Genomic DNA, 16,662 nt, shown 5'->3' on the forward strand with positions numbered 1-16,662 from the left:
CTTGAGAGTCAGTATAAATTAGCTTGGGCTTCTGCATCAACAGACTTGGATTCAAATATTTATTCTTATAAGCATGTGGCTTTGAGGAAATTATCTGACTTCTCTGGTCTTCAGCTTCTTCATATGTCCACTCTCGCCGCTCTTATTCAACATAAATTTGGAAGTCCTAGCCACGGCAATCAGAGAAGAAAAAGAAATAAAAGGAATACAAACTGGAAAAGAAGAAGTAAGACTGTCACTGTTTGCAGATGACATGATACTATACATAGAAAATCCTAAAGATGCCACCAGAAAACTACTAGAACTAATCAATGAATTTGGTAAGGTTGCAGGATACAGAATTAATGCACAGAAATCTCTGGCATTCTTATACACCAACAACAAAAAATCAGAAAGAGAAATTAAGGAAACACTCCCATTTACCATTGCAACAAAAAGAATAAAATACCTAGGAATAAACCTGCCTAAGGAGGCAAAAGACTTGTACTCAGAAAACTATAAAACACTAATGAAAGAAATCAAAGATGACATAAACAGATGGAGAAATATACCATGTTCTTGGATTGGAAGAATCAATATTGTGAAAATGACTATACTACCCAAAGCAATATATAGATTCAGTGCAATCCCTGTCAAACTACCAATGGCATTCTTCACAGAATTAGAACAAAAAATTTTACAATTCGTATGGAAACACAAAAGACCCCGAATAGCCAAAGCAATCTTGAGAAAGAAAAATGGAGGAATCAGGTTCCCTAACTTCAAACTATACCACAAAACTACAGTAATCAAGACAGTATGGTACTGGCACAAAAACAGAAATATAGATCTGTGGTACAGGATAGAATGCCCAGAGATAAACCCACGCACATATGGTCACCTAATTTACAACAAAGGAGGCAAGAACATACAATGGAGAAAAGACAGCCTCTTCAATAAGTGGTGCTGGGAAAACTGGACAGCTACATGCAAAAGAATGAAATTAGAACACTACGTAACACCATACACAATACAATTAAAAAATGGACGGAAGACCTAAATAGACATTTTACCAAGGAATACATACAGATGGCCAAGAGGCACATTAAAAGATGCTCAACATCACTAATTATTAGAGAAATGCAAACCAAAACTACAATGAGGTAGCACCTCACACCGGTCAGAATGGCCATTATCAAAAAACCTAGAAGCAATAAATGCTGGAAAGGGTGTGGTGAAAAGGGAACCCTCCTGCACTGTTGGTGGGAATCTAAATTGATACAACCACTATGGATAACACTATGGAGGTTCCTTAAAAAACTAAAGATAGAACTACCATATGACCGAGCAATCCCACTACTGGGCATATACCCTGAGAAAACCATAATTCAAAAATAGTCATGTACCACAGTGTTCATTGCAGCTCTATTTACAATAGCCAGGACATGGAAGCAACCTAAGTGTTTGTCAACAGACGGATGGATAAAGAAGATGTGGCACATATATACAATGGAATATTACTCAGCCATAAAAGAAAGGACACTGAATTATTTGTAGTGAGGTGGATGGACCTAGAGTCTGTTATGCAGAGTGAAGTAAGTCAGAAAGAGAAAAACAGATACCGTATGCTAATGCGTGGACATAGAATCTAAAAAAAAAAAAAAAAATGGTACTGATGAACCTAGTTGCAGGGCAGGAATAAAGATGTAGACATAGAGAATAGACTTGAGGACACGGGGTGGGATGGGAAAGCTGGGGCAAAGTGAGAGTAGCATCGACATATATACAGTACCAGATGTAAAATAATTAGCTAGTGAGAAGCAGAAGCATAGCACAGCGAGATCAGCTCGGTGCTTTGCCATGACCTAGAGGGGTGGGATAGGGAGGATAGGAGGGAGGCTCTAGGGAGGGGTTATGGGAACATATGTATGCATATGGCTGATTCACTTTGGTGTACAACAGAAAGTAACACAGTATTGTGAAGCAATTATACTCTAATAAAGATCTATTAAAAAAATAAATAAAAAACAAAAAAAATGGAAATAATTCTCACAGCCCCTCTAAGTGTTCCCGTGATATGTTTATAAAGCACTAAGCTCAAAGCCTACATAGAGCTTGTCTTCAGTAATCTTGAGATTTTTATGAGGTTTAAATGAAATGATGCCTATGGAGTTTTTAGTATTGTGTCTGGCATATTGTAAGAGCTCAATTAACATTAGCTCTGTTATCATAATTACTGCTAATGCTACATATCTTCATACTTTCATTCTCTCAGAGGAATTCTACACTAATTCACCAATTAGTTGACTTCTGTCAGGTTTCTGGGCCTCTGTGTTTCCCCAACTGTAACATGAGAAGACTAGCATACTGTTGTAGTAAAATTTGGATTTGAAGACCTTTAGAAGATGTACACTGTGTTTGCTGCTGCTCTGCCTGGTCCGTGAAGGCATCTGAGTTTACTACATGTGGATGAGATGATAGCTGAAGTGCTTCAAGTTCTAAAGCTCTGTGGCTTTCACCTGCCACATTGGGAAACAGGATAATTGTATGAAGTGAAATTGATGATTAATTTCTCTCCAACACTAGTTTATTTGCTTATATTCAGTCCAAAGCAGAAATTAATTAAGCAAATAATTGATCTGATATGTGTAAAAAGTGATCTAAACCCAGAAGGTTAAGCCAGAGAATCAAGAAAATTGAAAAACAGTTTATAATCTCAGATCTTTGAATAGCCACGATTGTTCAATATTAGTTCTTTTGTAGTCTCGAGACACAGCTACTTTTGTCACCTATTTCTAAGCTTCAGTAACTTTTCGTAGACTAGTGCTCTCCAACCTTTTTTTTCTTTCTTATTTTACAGTTTTGGTTTTTTAATTGGGGCAAAGTTCACATAATATAAAATTAACCATCTTTTGGTTCTTTTTACATTTAAGTTTTTATTTTTTGTTTTGAATAGGTAATTACATTCACATGGCACAGTTAGCAAAACAGTATAACAAGATATACATTGAGAAGACTCATTCCTACCCCTGCCCCCATGTACCCTGTTTTATCTCATCCCCAACCTTGGGTAACTGCTTTTATTAGTTTCTTATGTATTCAATGTTTCTTTATGCAGATGCAAGCAAATAGGAATGTATATTTTATTTTCCCCCCTTCACAAAAAAATAGCATATTATATATGTTATCTACCTTGCTTTTTATAATAACAGTATCTTTCCATGTTTGTATATAGAAAGCATCCTCATTTTTCTTTATCTTTAGATCACAATATTCCATTGTGTGAATATTGGTTTATATAACTAGTCCTCTTTTGATAGACCCAACTTTTTTTGATTATGTGTCTCCATTAGTTAAGAAAAAATGATACACCCTCTCAGTATATGTTTGTTTACAAATTATATACATAAAGTACTCTCCATCCCTGTAAACAAGTTTAATGTCTGATGTTTACTGTAGCTTAAAAATAATTTTAAAATAGAGGTCATGGTCATTTCTTTTTACACTCATTAGATCATCTTGTTCACCCTTAGGAGTATACATTCTGCTCTGAAGGCTGCACTTTAAACCAGTTAATGCATACAGAGGCGTCTAGCTCAGGGACTAGTACGTCATCAGTGCCAAGTCAGTGTTAAATGAACCTGAATTTAGAACACAGAGCTCCTGTTTTCTTTTTGCCCTAAATCTCTTCTGAATATTTATCTGCTGAGTTGCTCTTGGGCTTTTGAGAGGTTACTATTATCTAAAATGCCTCCCTCCCTTAATCTATACTTTAGTTTTTTTATCTGTAAAATGAGAATACTTATGCCTGGTAGGGAGACTTGATTGCAGTGAAGGAATACAGATGAAATCACTTTGTCCATTCCAACATATAGGGAATTATTTTTCCTACTGTTATTAATTGTGACCCATGTATGCGTCTAGGCAAGAAATCTTTAATTCTCATTTTCTAGAAGATAGTTTCAAATAGATAAGGCAGGGGGGACTTGTTGAAAGATTTGATATAAGAGCCAAAAGACGTAGAGTTGACTGAAGGTAATGAACCTTGATTATAGTGATTTTTGTGACTTTCCTCTCTTTTTAGAATCCGGATACAGTCAAGGCCAAGTTGATCTCTCGGATGGCTAAAATGGGCCAGCCCATGCTGCCCATTCTTCCACCACAGCTGGATTCCAATGATTCAGAAATTGAAGTATGTCCCACTGGCTGTCTTAGAATGAATAGTGCAGATGTTGCTGTCTTCTGTTCTTTTAACTGAAATTATTGCTTTTTCTGCCTCTAACCCAGAATCATTATTTAGAGAGCTTATATTCAGAATGATACAGGTTGGTATTGGTACATGTGTTTCTGCTATAATTATCACTTCCCCTGAGAAATGGAAGCAATTCTGTATATCTGCCACAAGAACTGGGCAGTTTTAAGTAGTTAATTTAGCTTTCTACTAAAATCTCTGTTGTCAGCAAACATCAGCCTTTAGGCAGCATGATGCCTGACCCGTAAAAGAATGAACTCATATTTGTTGATTGAATGTTTAGATTCTCTTGGGAAATGTTGATTTTTCCACTGATGTAATTTAATATGAAGATCACACTGTTGTAGGAATTCCCTGGCAGTCCAGTGGTTAGAACTCAGCACTGTCACTGCCAAGGGCACGGGTTCAATCCCTGGTTGGGGAACTAAGATCCCACAAGCCATGAGGTGCAGCCAAAAAAAACCACTGTTGTATCTTTTGGCTTTGTATGTGGCATGATTTTTTTTTAATTAATTTTTTTTTGACTGCATTGGGTCTTAGTTGCGGCGTGCAGGATCTCTCATTGCAGCACACAGTCTTCTCTCTAGTTGTGGTGCGGGTTCCAAAGTGCGTAGGTTCAGTAGTTGGAGCATGTGGGCTCAGCAGTTGGGGCGCACGGGCTCAGTTGCCCCGTGGCATGTGGGATCTTAGTTCCCCAACCAGGGATCAAACCCATGTCCCCTGCATTGGAAGGCGGACTCTCAACCACTGCACCACCAGGGAAGCCCGGCATGATTTTTTTGAAGTTCAAAAATTTTATTGCAATCAGCTCTATCAATTTTTCCCTTTGTTTTTTGCTTTTGACATTATGCTTAGAAAGCCTTCCCACTTTCAGATACTGTAAACATCACATGTCTTTTTAAAATATTTATTATTATATGTTTAGATCTATTATTTCATATTTAATCCATCTGGAATTTGGTGAACGGTGAGAAGTAACTTAATTCCAACTAAGTTCTTTTCCCATTGGTTAGTTCCTTATTGAATAAAATAATTCTTTCTCAACTGAATTGAAACACTTAACAGTGATTAATTTTTAGGATTCTTTGATATTGATGTAAAACAAAGCAAGCGTGATGCTTTTGAGGAAAAAAATTTTCAAAATAGGCTTTTTTTTTTTTTCACAATTTTGTTTTATTTCTTCACGGAAAAGCTCTGTGTAGATTTAACATTTTAAAGGAAGATAGGATTTCTGGGATCTGTTATAGGATTGATTTTTATCTGGTTTCTGGAAATGAAATTTGGATAAGATAATATTCTTATTAAAATTTTTAGGTTCTAATTATTAATTGTAGAGTAATGTAAATTAAAAAGAAGAAACATATTTAACAAAAAGGACATTGTTTATATGTTGTTTCATAATCTGATTTTTTAACTTAATGTTATATCATGAACATTTATGTTAATATCAGTAATATAAAAATAGTAAATAAATAAAACAAAGCTTTATCACCTTTGAAGATAACCCAGTGCTCTGTTACATTGATTTATCATGATGCCTTTTACTCTTTTGTTAGACATTTAGGTTGATTTATGTAATGATGTAAAACTGGGATGCTTTTCCAGAAATGCAAAATACATTTCTGAGAATATTGGGAAACAAGAGGAAGTTCTGAAGTAAAAGAATGTCAAAGAGATTTCAGCCCTTAAACTGTAGCATAGCAGATCACAGTCACTGTATATTGTGCCTCAAGTTTTTCTTTTCCTTGAATGAATCAGGAAGATGTTTGTATGTTAACTTTGTTTAGAATTATAGTAGGGACCAACATTGCTTGGCTTTTATGAAGAGAAAGAATGAGGGGAAAACACTCTAAAACTATATTGTCAAAAACAGCATCGTAATGAGGCACAGTGAATCCTACTCTATCTGATTTTCTGTGAGTACCTTGAGGTCTGTGTATATTATTTGGCAGAAGAGAAAGGCTGCATTATTCCCTGGGTTTCCTTGTAAGAGGCCCTAATTCTGTGGAAACAGACTAGGTCAGTCTGAAGGAAGCTAGCTGCTGGTTTGCAAAATGATACATTATGGGGAGCAGTCACTCTAGCTGCTTCAGACAAAATAACATCAACAACTTATACTGGAAATTAACTATGATTATTTGATATAATTTACAGGGAGAAGGGATCCTACTCCAGTATATAATAGAGTGCTTTCTTCCCATAGCCCACACCTTAAACTCTTGCCTTCCTGCTTGCCTTTCCTTCCTCTTCTTTGCCTAAAAGCACTGGTTGTAAGCAGGTTTAGGGTGGACAGTCACCCTCAGTCTTCAATTAAGGACCCATAGACACAGTAACCAAAATGCTCATGCTGTTGCAGGACGTGAATGCTCTTCGAGGAGCTGGGCAGCCTATGGTGACTCCGTCCATCCAGCCGTCTCTTCAGCCAGCCCATCCAGTGCTACCACAGATGACCTCACAAGGTAAGGAACCTCTCTGAGGCTCTGTGGCCTTGAATTGGGTCGGTACCAAAGTTGTCATCATTGTTCCTTAAAATGTTAGGCTGCATTGTTTTAGTATTGAGAACTGAACTAGAGTATAAAACTTGTCAGTTTGTCCCTGGGTAGGGCATTTTCAGACCTGGAGATGTATTTGGTCTGCTTGCTGTGTCTTCTGCTGTGTTGCATTGTCAGTTTTGGAAATCAGCACTCAGCTAATGAGCCATCTCCCTGTGTGTAATTCTGCACTTTCTGTCAGCTGATGGTGTCGAAGGTCTGAGTCACGTGCACCTGAGCATGCCCAATTTCCTTCCACTAGCCCATTGCTGAGACTCCAGTAGAGCTGAGTTTAGGAGACTAGGTGAGAGAAGTGGTCAAGTCTGAAGGGTGGTGATTTGAAAGGTGATAATCCAGACTTGTACCAAGAAGCAAGGGATGGATAACAGTGAAAACTTCTTGCTTTATCTTAGCACCTCAGCCATCTGTTTCTGGGCTCCAAACACCGTCTGCTGCCTTGATGCAAGTTGCATCTCATGATTCCCACTCAGCTGTATCTGGAAACGCCCAGTCCTTTCAGGTAACAACATTTTTAAACCATATCAGTTATAAGCTATAATTGATTATGGTTCTAGGCAGTCTCCTTTCTTCTTCTTGCACGATTTGTACTGTACCAGTTCCTCACAGAGTTTATGATTTTTCTCCTTCCTCAACTCCTACTTTCTCATGTTTAAACAAGCAAGGGATTACCTACCTTATAGGTGGTTGTAAAGATTTTGTGCAAGAACAAGCAAAGCACCTGGCACAAGGCCTGGCACATAGTAAAAGCCCAAGCAATGTTTGTTTGTTTTCCTTTTCACACATGTCTAATTGAGGGCTATAGATTCAAGTCTTCTGTGTTCTCTTCTGTCAAACAGCTGATAGGCCAAGATTCTGCACTCCACTCAGCAGAACGGTTGTGGTGGAGGTCAATGGATGGAGGCTGTATGAAAATACAGCTGAACTCTTTGTCTAGTTATCCTCCAAAAGTGAGCTCTTAAAAGTAGGTTTTTACTGTTTTCACAGAAGGCAGTGGCAACAGCCTGTCTGCCTCTGCTGACTGTTTGCCCGGACAGTGGACTCTTTCTTTTGCCCTGACACATTTGATGGTTAAGACTTAACTCCCCATGGTAACAGACCCTCACTTCCTTGGTGATTCTTGATGGAGGGATCAGAGTGATGGTGGCCAAGTTATGCCCCATTAGGAAGGGGTGTATCAGAATTGAGGAAAGTCCTACCTGGCCCTCTCCCCACTCCTGAATGGACCTAATGGAGAGTTATATCCTATAGACTAAGATTCTTTTTTAGTAATGGATGGGTGGTTATACCAATCCCTGGAAATGAGCTGGATTTCCTTAATTCAAGGAAGAATAACCATCATCACTAAAATGATAGCTGCTGTTTATTGAGCATTTATTGTCTTCCAGGCACTTACTTACGAGCTGTTAGGAACTTTACCTATATATCGCTTCATTTAATCCACACAACAACCCTAAGAAATGGTATTATTATTTTCATTTTATAGTTGAGGTGGCTGAGGCTCAGAGGAAAATGAGAGCTCTTGGTCATACAGATAAGCATCACAATCTGGAAGGGGAGAGGCATCCTTTGGAAACTGGTGACTTTAGTTTGGAATCGCAGTGAACACCTCTTCTTTTACCTTAATGAAACCAAGCATCGTTTGCTTAGTTTTAAATTTTTTTTAGACCATCAATAGGCCCAATGGCCGGGGGATGAATTCCTACTTAATTAAATCATCTCAAGAGGACTGGGGAGTGACCTGAGACATGCTTCCCTCACTCTCTAGGTATGACTTTAGTGACCAGGCATCACTGGATTACATACATGACTCTCCTGCTGCAATTATTACCCAATACCAAACCCTGGTCTCATACATCTCCAGCTTCAATAAGTTTGAGTCTACTTCCAGTTTATCTACTTTATTCCATCCAAGACAAACTAAGCAGAAAAGAGAGATATGACTGTTTTATAAGCCATCTGTAACTTGGCATTTTCTCAGCCCTATACAGGTATGCAAGCCTATGCTTATCCTCAGGCACCAGCTGTTGCTTCCCAGCTGCAGCCCGTCCGGCCCTTGTACCCCGCACCGCTCTCTCAGTCTCCTCATTTTCAAGGTAGGAGTTTCTCATCTTTTGCTCTTGCTGTGCTTTCCTCCCTCCCATCCCTTTTTCATTTTGACTCCAGTAGATCTCTGCCCTTTTTTTCTTTTCTTTTTTTTAAACAAGTTAGTTGAGGTATGACTTACATACCGTGCAATTCACTCGTTTTAAGTGTACAATTCAATGGGTTTTTTTAGGATGTTTACAGAGTTGAGCAACTATTACCATAATCCAGCTTTAGAACATTTACATCATCCCCACAAAAACCCTCATGGCCACTTTCTGTGTTTTGTTTCTTGCATTTTCTCCTGCCAGCCCTTTTTAATTCCTCTCTCAGAGTTGCTCTGTAGAATTCATAGCTAATAGTAAAAGAGTAAAAACATTGGAGGAAATTGGGAGAAACCATGATGACTGTTCAGTATCTCTGAAAGCTATTTTGTTAAAATTTTAAAGTTGTGAAAAGAATATACTTTTATAAAAAGGTCAAACAACACAAAAAGGTGTGAAGTGAAGTTACTTTTTTCCATCATTAAACCCCCCTGACCTTAGGAAACGGTCACTTTTCAGATATCTTGTATACATGTACAAGTGTGGTTGCCTAGTGTAAAAAACAAAGCAAAATAAAATGCACACAGCTGGGATGGTATCCTGCCTTCTTGTTCTGCAGCTTGTCTTTTGTACAGTAATCACTTTGGGTATTAGGACAGTGGTAGGAAGAAGCAAGTATATCCCACAATGAAATGTATGGTCCTGGAGTGGTAAGGGTTTCCTGGGTGCATCCTTTGTCTGGAAGCCCTGCCCTTCTCCATCTGGGAAACCACTGAATCTGTCATCTCCTCTGTGAAGGCTTCCTGTTACCATCCCTCTCTGCTCTCCTTCCAGAGACATAACTGTATACGTGTGTCACCAAAGAGTTAATCTTGCTTTTCTCTGTGCTTCTTTTGTACCTTGTAACCTCGTACATGGTTCATTCTTTGCACTTACAACACTCTGTTATAATGATCTGTTTACACGTGAGTCTCCTCACCAGACTGACCTTGCCAAGGGCAGGAACCCTGTTTCATTCCTTGCTGTATCCTTGGTACCTGGTCTAGTACCTGGCATGCAGTTGGGTGAATGGAGAAGCGATCTGAGTTGCTAGTGCACAACTTGTGCCCTTGACCCAGACTGTATCACTTGACGCATTTTGCAGGAGGATAGCTGGTTATTGTTAGCTTTGGAGCCATTTTGCCTTTAACCCCTCTCCATCTTCTCCTGACAGTGTAAGTCACCTACAGCATTTTCCAGTATTTGGAAATGTTCATTTCTTTCTTTCTTCTGCTGATAGAGCTGTTGGCTTTTCTTCATACAGTATCCTCTGCTACAGTTTCATAAGTTTCTTTTTGGCTAATGTCTGTTCAGGATCAGGTGACATGGCTTCATTTCTCATGACTGAAGCCCGGCAACATAACACTGAAATTCGAATGGCAGTCAGCAAAGTGGCTGATAAAATGGATCATCTCATGACTAAGGTGACTGAGTCATCTCATGACTAAGGGGCTGTGTTGAAAGTGGGGGTATAAAGAGGGGATACAAACAGGGAGCAACCAGGGCTATAGGTAAACTCTTCCTGGTTTTCTGTATTCATAGTAGTTAGTAGTTATTTCCCTCGAAGGGTCGTTTTATTTGGGGATCCAGTTAGCAGAAGAAAACTCCTGCTTACATTGGAGATTGTCTCAGAAACTTATTAACCCCCTCAAAAAAGTAGTCAGACCTTGGGTAAATTGTATTTCTCCTTTTAAAAATGTCATGAAAAGTCTTTCTGACACTCCTTTTGTAGGTTGAAGAGTTACAGAAACGTACCACTAGCAATTCCCTGCTCATTCCTAGCATGTCGGTGACAATGGAAACAAGCATGATTATGAGCAACATCCAACGAATTATTCAGGTGAGAGTGATCAAGAACAGAGCACTCTAATATGTATAAAATAGGTAACTAATAAAAAAAAGTATATCATTAAAAAAAAAAAGAACAGAGCACTCAACCTGGAGATCTTGCCGCTGCTCTCTCTGGAGTTGTACTACTGTTTGAAACCTCTACTCCAGGAATAAGAGCATGTGATAAATGCCACACGGAGGTGGGAAATTCTGGAAAATCCATTATGACTTAATTACTCCAAGTGACTTATCACTCTATTATCAGAAGGAAACATTTCTTTTTTGACCATATTCCAAAGTTCCCGCTTCATTTTATAGCCATTTATACATTTAGTCTATTGGATGTAGTGATTTGTATCCATCAGGTAGAATTTGATACATTGTTTTAAGTATTATATTTATGTGGACATAAGTTCTAGATTTTTCTAGATTTTTTAGTATCATCTGGTGTAATAGTATCATCTGGTATTCCCTTTTATCTGGTGCTTCTCTCTTAACAAGTTAAACGTCATATATTTCGAATTAGGAAAATGAAAGATTGAAGCAAGAGATCCTTGAAAAGAGCAGTCGGATAGAAGAACAGAATGACAAGATTAGTGAACTAATTGAACGAAATCAGAGGTAATGACAGGTACGGGGCACTGGCTAGGATGGACAAAAAAGGGTTTAGTTTGTAAATGCCCAAGTTAAATAAGCATGTTTGTTTACAGAAGTTTATGTGTATTTCTGCTCTTTTCTGTTTCCTGCCTGTCATGTGAATTACTGCTTGTTGACTGAACGGATTTCAGGAGAAAGGGCTCAGGAGGCTGTGATGTAATGCACACCTGCGTTTGAATCCTGGCTCTGCTCCTCATTTGTTGTGTGGCTTTGGGCGTTTTATTTATTCCCACCGGCTCTAGTTTCCTCATCTGTAAAAGCAGTGTTAGTGCCTAGAAAACTCCTGATGTCCTCTTCTCTCTTCTGTGTGGGCTGACTCTTATTTTATCAACCAGAACTTCACTGATTTCCACATAAAACCCAAGCATTGTATAATTTTTCTAGATCCTTCTGAAAATTTTTTTTGTGGGGAGGGGTCAGGGGAACATGTTACAGCAGCATTTCACTTTAAAATATCCTCCCATATTTCTCTTCTCCAGTGTCTCTTGTCTCCCACATGGAAGGGGGAAGGGGAGTGGCTTTCTTTTCTTCCCTCCTTGTAGCCTTCATACTCCTGTCTCTTTCCTCTCTTATTTCCCCTCACCACACATGTTCAGATTCCCCTCCTCTTCATTCTTCAAATTCAAAGCAATTCACCCCGGTCCAGGTTCCTGCCTCCAAATTTGATTACTGCAGATCTTCGGAAAATAAAATGCTTTCAGATTGTTCCTGATGAAGGTATAGAGCAATGCTCTGACGACCGAATGTATTGATACATTGGGTTATACCTGGTATGCATTGAGTGCTTGATAAATGTTTTCTTTTTCCCTGTTTATTTCACAGGTATGTTGAGCAGAGTAACCTGATGATGGAGAAGAGGAACAACTCACTTCAAACTGCCACAGAAAACACACAGGCAAGAGTTTTGCATGCTGAGCAAGAGAAGGTAAAGTAACTGGGGAGAGAAAAGCCCAAGTCAGGATGTGTAGAGCCAAGGAGTGTCCTCTGTACGTCCTTACCAGTTCGCTTTTTAGAATTTTTGCCATCATTGAGAAGAGAACTAGAAATCTTCCAACAGATTTTTAATATATCCAACATCCAGATTTCTGTTGTATAAATGTGTTACAATAAGTTGACTCAAAAACAATCACTGATGTTAGTAATCTGGTTAAGGTGAGGATTATACAGTTTATTAGAAACTAATCCTATTCTGCTGAAAAAATCAACAGACGATTTCTGTTATGCCACATAACAAACATTTATTGTGAAGTTTGAGACTGTTTAGTTTGCTCCTTCATCTGTGTCTGCCAAAGCATTTTAAAGTTTTGCTGTTTGACTTCAGTCAGTTCAGAATTAGGTATTTTGACCTGTTTCTGAAGTAGCTATAAGGAAGGAAGACTGTTGTGGGTCTTGGGTTGAGATGACTGCTTTGGAAGCCCCACTCCTCCTGTCTTTGCTCCAGTGACACTGGTTTTCTGAAATGAGTTCCTTCTTGTTTGGGCTCCCCCTCATCAGCTGGGACATCGCAACCCTTTCATCTGCTATTTTCTCAGATTTAAGAAGTGTTTTATATTTTGTATTTGAATTTTTTTGAAAACATGAAAATTGAGTGGAATGCACTTTATAACTTGAGATAAGAGCTTTTGAGTGATCTTCCACTCTGCTTGTTCTTTGGTGAGAGTGACCATCCACCCCACTGCCTCTCTTCTGGAATTCATCCCCTCCAGTGGTCTTAGCTGCTGCAAGGCCCTATGCAAGTGGTCTTCCCTCTGATATCAGTGAACTCTGGAGCCACGATAGACGCAAAGCCCTCTGAGCATTGTGTTAGTTCAGTTTCTGTTAGGCCAGTTGAGGCAAGACAGTGAGTAAAACTTTGATTCTACTTGCGGCAGGTGAAAATTCCTCTTCTGCCTGGAAGTCCAAACTGTCATTGTCCTCTGAGTTTAACAGATGAAAATCTAAGGCTGCTGAACAGCAAAAATAAGTATCTTAGAGCTCACTCTAAAAGTCGCATGTTACTAAAAAATTTATTCTGACACTTACTAAAACAGTAAGGAAGATTTTATTGAAGACTATTGCAATAGATGGGAGTTCCCTGGTGGCTTAGTGGTTAGGATTCTGGACTTTCACTGCTATGGCCCGGGTTCGATCCCTGGTTGGGGAACTGAGATCCCGCAAGCCACACGGTGTGGCCAAAAAAATAAATAAAATAAAAAGACTATTGCAATAGGGAAGAAATGTTGAGCTCAACTCCAAATACAGTTAAGGGCAAGAGGGCAAGTGGGGAATTTACAGCCAAGGAGCAGAGTGAGGGGGGGGTCAGTGGATGGAAAATTACTAAGAGGAGACATCCTGGGTAGGGGGATTCTTACTAACGACAGGCCAAGGACTTAGACAGCAAAGGTTGGGATGGAGAACTTTGATCAGATATCAAGGGTAGAGATTCACTCTAAACTGACTTAGCAGGGATTCTTGCTAAAACTGGGCTGGTCCGGCCAAAGACAGGAGGGGAGAACAAGGTCATGGGCTTAGAGGAGCCTAACTTGAAGTGTGGTCAAGGAGAGAGACTTTGCCAGTGTACACTCAGATACTCATTCATAGCTTATTTCTTTTTATTTTGTACACAATTTGTTTTATTTCCCCCACCTTTAAGAGAGCCAAAATATCAGATTTTAAATGTAAGCTAGAAAACTGATTAAGGCTTTGGAATAAATGTTTAAAACTGAGGTAGGCGCAGTGAATACCCTAAGAAGGGACAAGTGATAATAAGAAAGTAGACAGCAGTAAGAATGCATGTAAAGTATAATGGTATAGGAAGAGTAATGGTAGTAGCAGTGTAATAGTATAGGAGAGATGGTCCAACCCCGTAAATACACTGCTGCCCAAAAATCAAAATCAGCGGAGCAGTTGCTCACTGCCTTTCCTGTCATCTGATTTCTCCTATTTTTTACAGGAGCACATCAATTCAGGTGAAATGAATGTAGTATTTGTCATTTGTTTACCATTCCTTTTCACTGACCATCCTTTTAATTATCATTTTCATCATCGCCCTTCATAAACAATATCTGTAGACACTTTTCCAGGGTAGTCATTTTGACTTCATCGGATGTTACTTGAGACTATTTAGCTCCTGTTTGGCCAGTACAGAGCACCATTTAAAATGCATTGAAAAAAAAATAAAATAAAATGCATTGAGCAGTCAAAGAAGTTGGACTGTTCCCTTCTTTTATTACCACTGTTCTTCAAAGAACCCCCAAAGCAGTTACTCTCACGTGACCGATCTTTATAGTACTACTGTGGGTTGGCCAAAGAGTTCATTTCCAAGTGAACTCTTTGGCCAACCCAATATTAGTACAGTAGTGCTGGAGAGAAGTTGTAGCCTGAGAAGTGGATTGCCATCAAAGGCATTCAATTTAAAATTTAAAATACCCTTTTCTTGTTAAAAAAAAAATGCTTGTTCATTATAGGAAACTTAGAAAATGGCAGGAATACCATTTCTCATGTATCAGATTGGTGAGATTTAACAATAGGTGGTGACTGTATACCAAGCCACTGAGTATTTTTTCATAACACTATTCTTAATAGTTGCGTACAGGATAGATATATCAATTTGCTTAAGCTCATTTTAAAAATTATTTTGTGTTTCCATTGTTTGGCAACTATAAACAATGCTGTATCGGTCATCCTTGTAGCAAAATTTTTGTGTTCTTGCATAGTATTTCCTAAGGACAAAGTTTTGCAAGGGCATTCCTGAGTCAGAGACCTTGCACATTTGAGGGCTTGATTTGGGCTTAATTCAGGTTGAAGGTGGCCTTAGCTATCTTCCTACCAGTTCAGCCAGCACAGAGTATGTGAGGTTGGGCCATCACCATCTTTAAAGTGACATCGTACTTTGTTACTGTTCAGGCCAAGGTGACGGAAGAGTTAGCAGCAGCCACTGCACAGGTCTCTCATCTACACCTGAAAATGACCGCCCACCAAAAGAAAGAAACGGAGCTGCAGGTACAGCTGACAGAAAGCATGAAGGAGACGGACCTCCTCAGGGGCCAAGTCGCCAAACTGCAGGCAGAGCTCTCAGGTATGCCCTTGCTGGAGGGGGCTGGGATTTTGACAATGTAAACTTAAAGAATTACACTGTTTCCTTCCTCCCAGTCCATTTGGCATAATGCTAATGAAGTTTGTGAAGGACAGAGCCAAAGGTTAAGGTGAACCAATATAAACCTATTACATGATTGTTTGGCATAAAGGACAACAAAAGAACTGACTATCCATTTAGAGTGGATCAGTGGCCACAGTTCTGCTTTGTGTGGGTGAGTGTTGAGTATCCTTGGTACTTAGGATTGGCCTCATAGGCCTTGAAGAGTTAAACTAACTTGTGACTAACTAATCTAACTGAAGGGTTCCTTTAACTTGTGACTCAGTAGAAGCTTAAGAAGCAGGTGCTTCCTGCTGCAGTTGCCTCTTTCCTAGAGCATGGATTGCAGTCCTTCAGCCTGGCACTCAAGGCCCCTCCACCTTGGCTTATTTCCTGTATGTTGCCCAATTCAACGTAGCTCTGGACATACTAGCCAGCCTGCTGCTTCAACACATCCTGTATTTCTTGCCTTGCTTTTTATCCATGCTGTTCTCTGGACTTGGTGTGCCCACCATCGCCAAGATTTGACTCCAGTTCTCTCCAAACACTGGCTCTTTCAGAAACTTTCCCTTTTTTTTTTCTAGAATATTTGATCTCCTTTAAAATCCTTCATCTCCAAGTGCATTATTATGCCCATTATCAGAGATAGCCTTTGATCAGCACTACTTATATGTGTTTTCCCTTCTAGAATGCAAGCCTCTGAAGGGCAAGGATGGTGTCTTTCTCATCTTTGTAAAGTCCTTCCCTTAGTATTAGTTTAGTGCCTGGCACAATGGTGCTGCTCAAGACATGGTGACTTGAAAAGCAGATTTGTGAAGACTGGCGTGTTGATTCATCCACCACTTTGTATAAAGAAAGACATGTGGAAGGCACAGATGGGACCAGTGGGTGGGGTGTGGCTGGAATAGCAGCAGAGTTAGGAAAAAGCAAAATTAACTTGCCCAAAAAGAAAGCTAAAAAACACTGATGTCAGTTGGTGAAGTGATACCTTGAAGATAAATCCCTTCCTTTTTAGAGCATCACTTGGGTGCACTTGAGGGAAAATCTTAGATTTGAATGTTGTACAGATAGCCTCTTTTCTGTTTTTGTGGTGCTCTGTGACAGTTACCTTAA

General features: G+C 39.3%; 1 protein-coding gene across 5 annotated transcripts in view; it reads left to right on the forward strand.

Moving 5' to 3' along the window:
• The window catches only part of FKBP15 (FKBP prolyl isomerase family member 15), a 55,649-nt gene that overhangs the window by 26,929 nt on the left and 12,058 nt on the right, over positions 1–16,662 (forward strand). For 3 of the 5 annotated variants that reach the window (XM_067743603.1, XM_067743602.1, XM_067743605.1), the window contains exons 12-20: positions 4,064–4,171; positions 6,588–6,690; positions 7,176–7,282; positions 8,762–8,876; positions 10,263–10,372; positions 10,681–10,788; positions 11,305–11,399; positions 12,258–12,360; positions 15,321–15,492. In XM_067743603.1, coding sequence (XP_067599704.1) covers positions 4,064–4,171; positions 6,588–6,690; positions 7,176–7,282; positions 8,762–8,876; positions 10,263–10,372; positions 10,681–10,788; positions 11,305–11,399; positions 12,258–12,360; positions 15,321–15,492 — 1,021 coding nt within the window. The remainder of the gene's footprint in view (positions 1–4,063; positions 4,172–6,587; positions 6,691–7,175; positions 7,283–8,761; positions 8,877–10,262; positions 10,373–10,680; positions 10,789–11,304; positions 11,400–12,257; positions 12,361–15,320; positions 15,493–16,662) is intronic. The other 2 variants (XM_067743604.1, XM_067743606.1) reach the window with 1 other exon arrangement.

The sequence above is a fragment of the Pseudorca crassidens genome, chromosome 7 (assembly GCF_039906515.1).
Source record: "Pseudorca crassidens isolate mPseCra1 chromosome 7, mPseCra1.hap1, whole genome shotgun sequence".
Lineage (NCBI taxonomy): Eukaryota > Metazoa > Chordata > Mammalia > Artiodactyla > Delphinidae > Pseudorca > Pseudorca crassidens.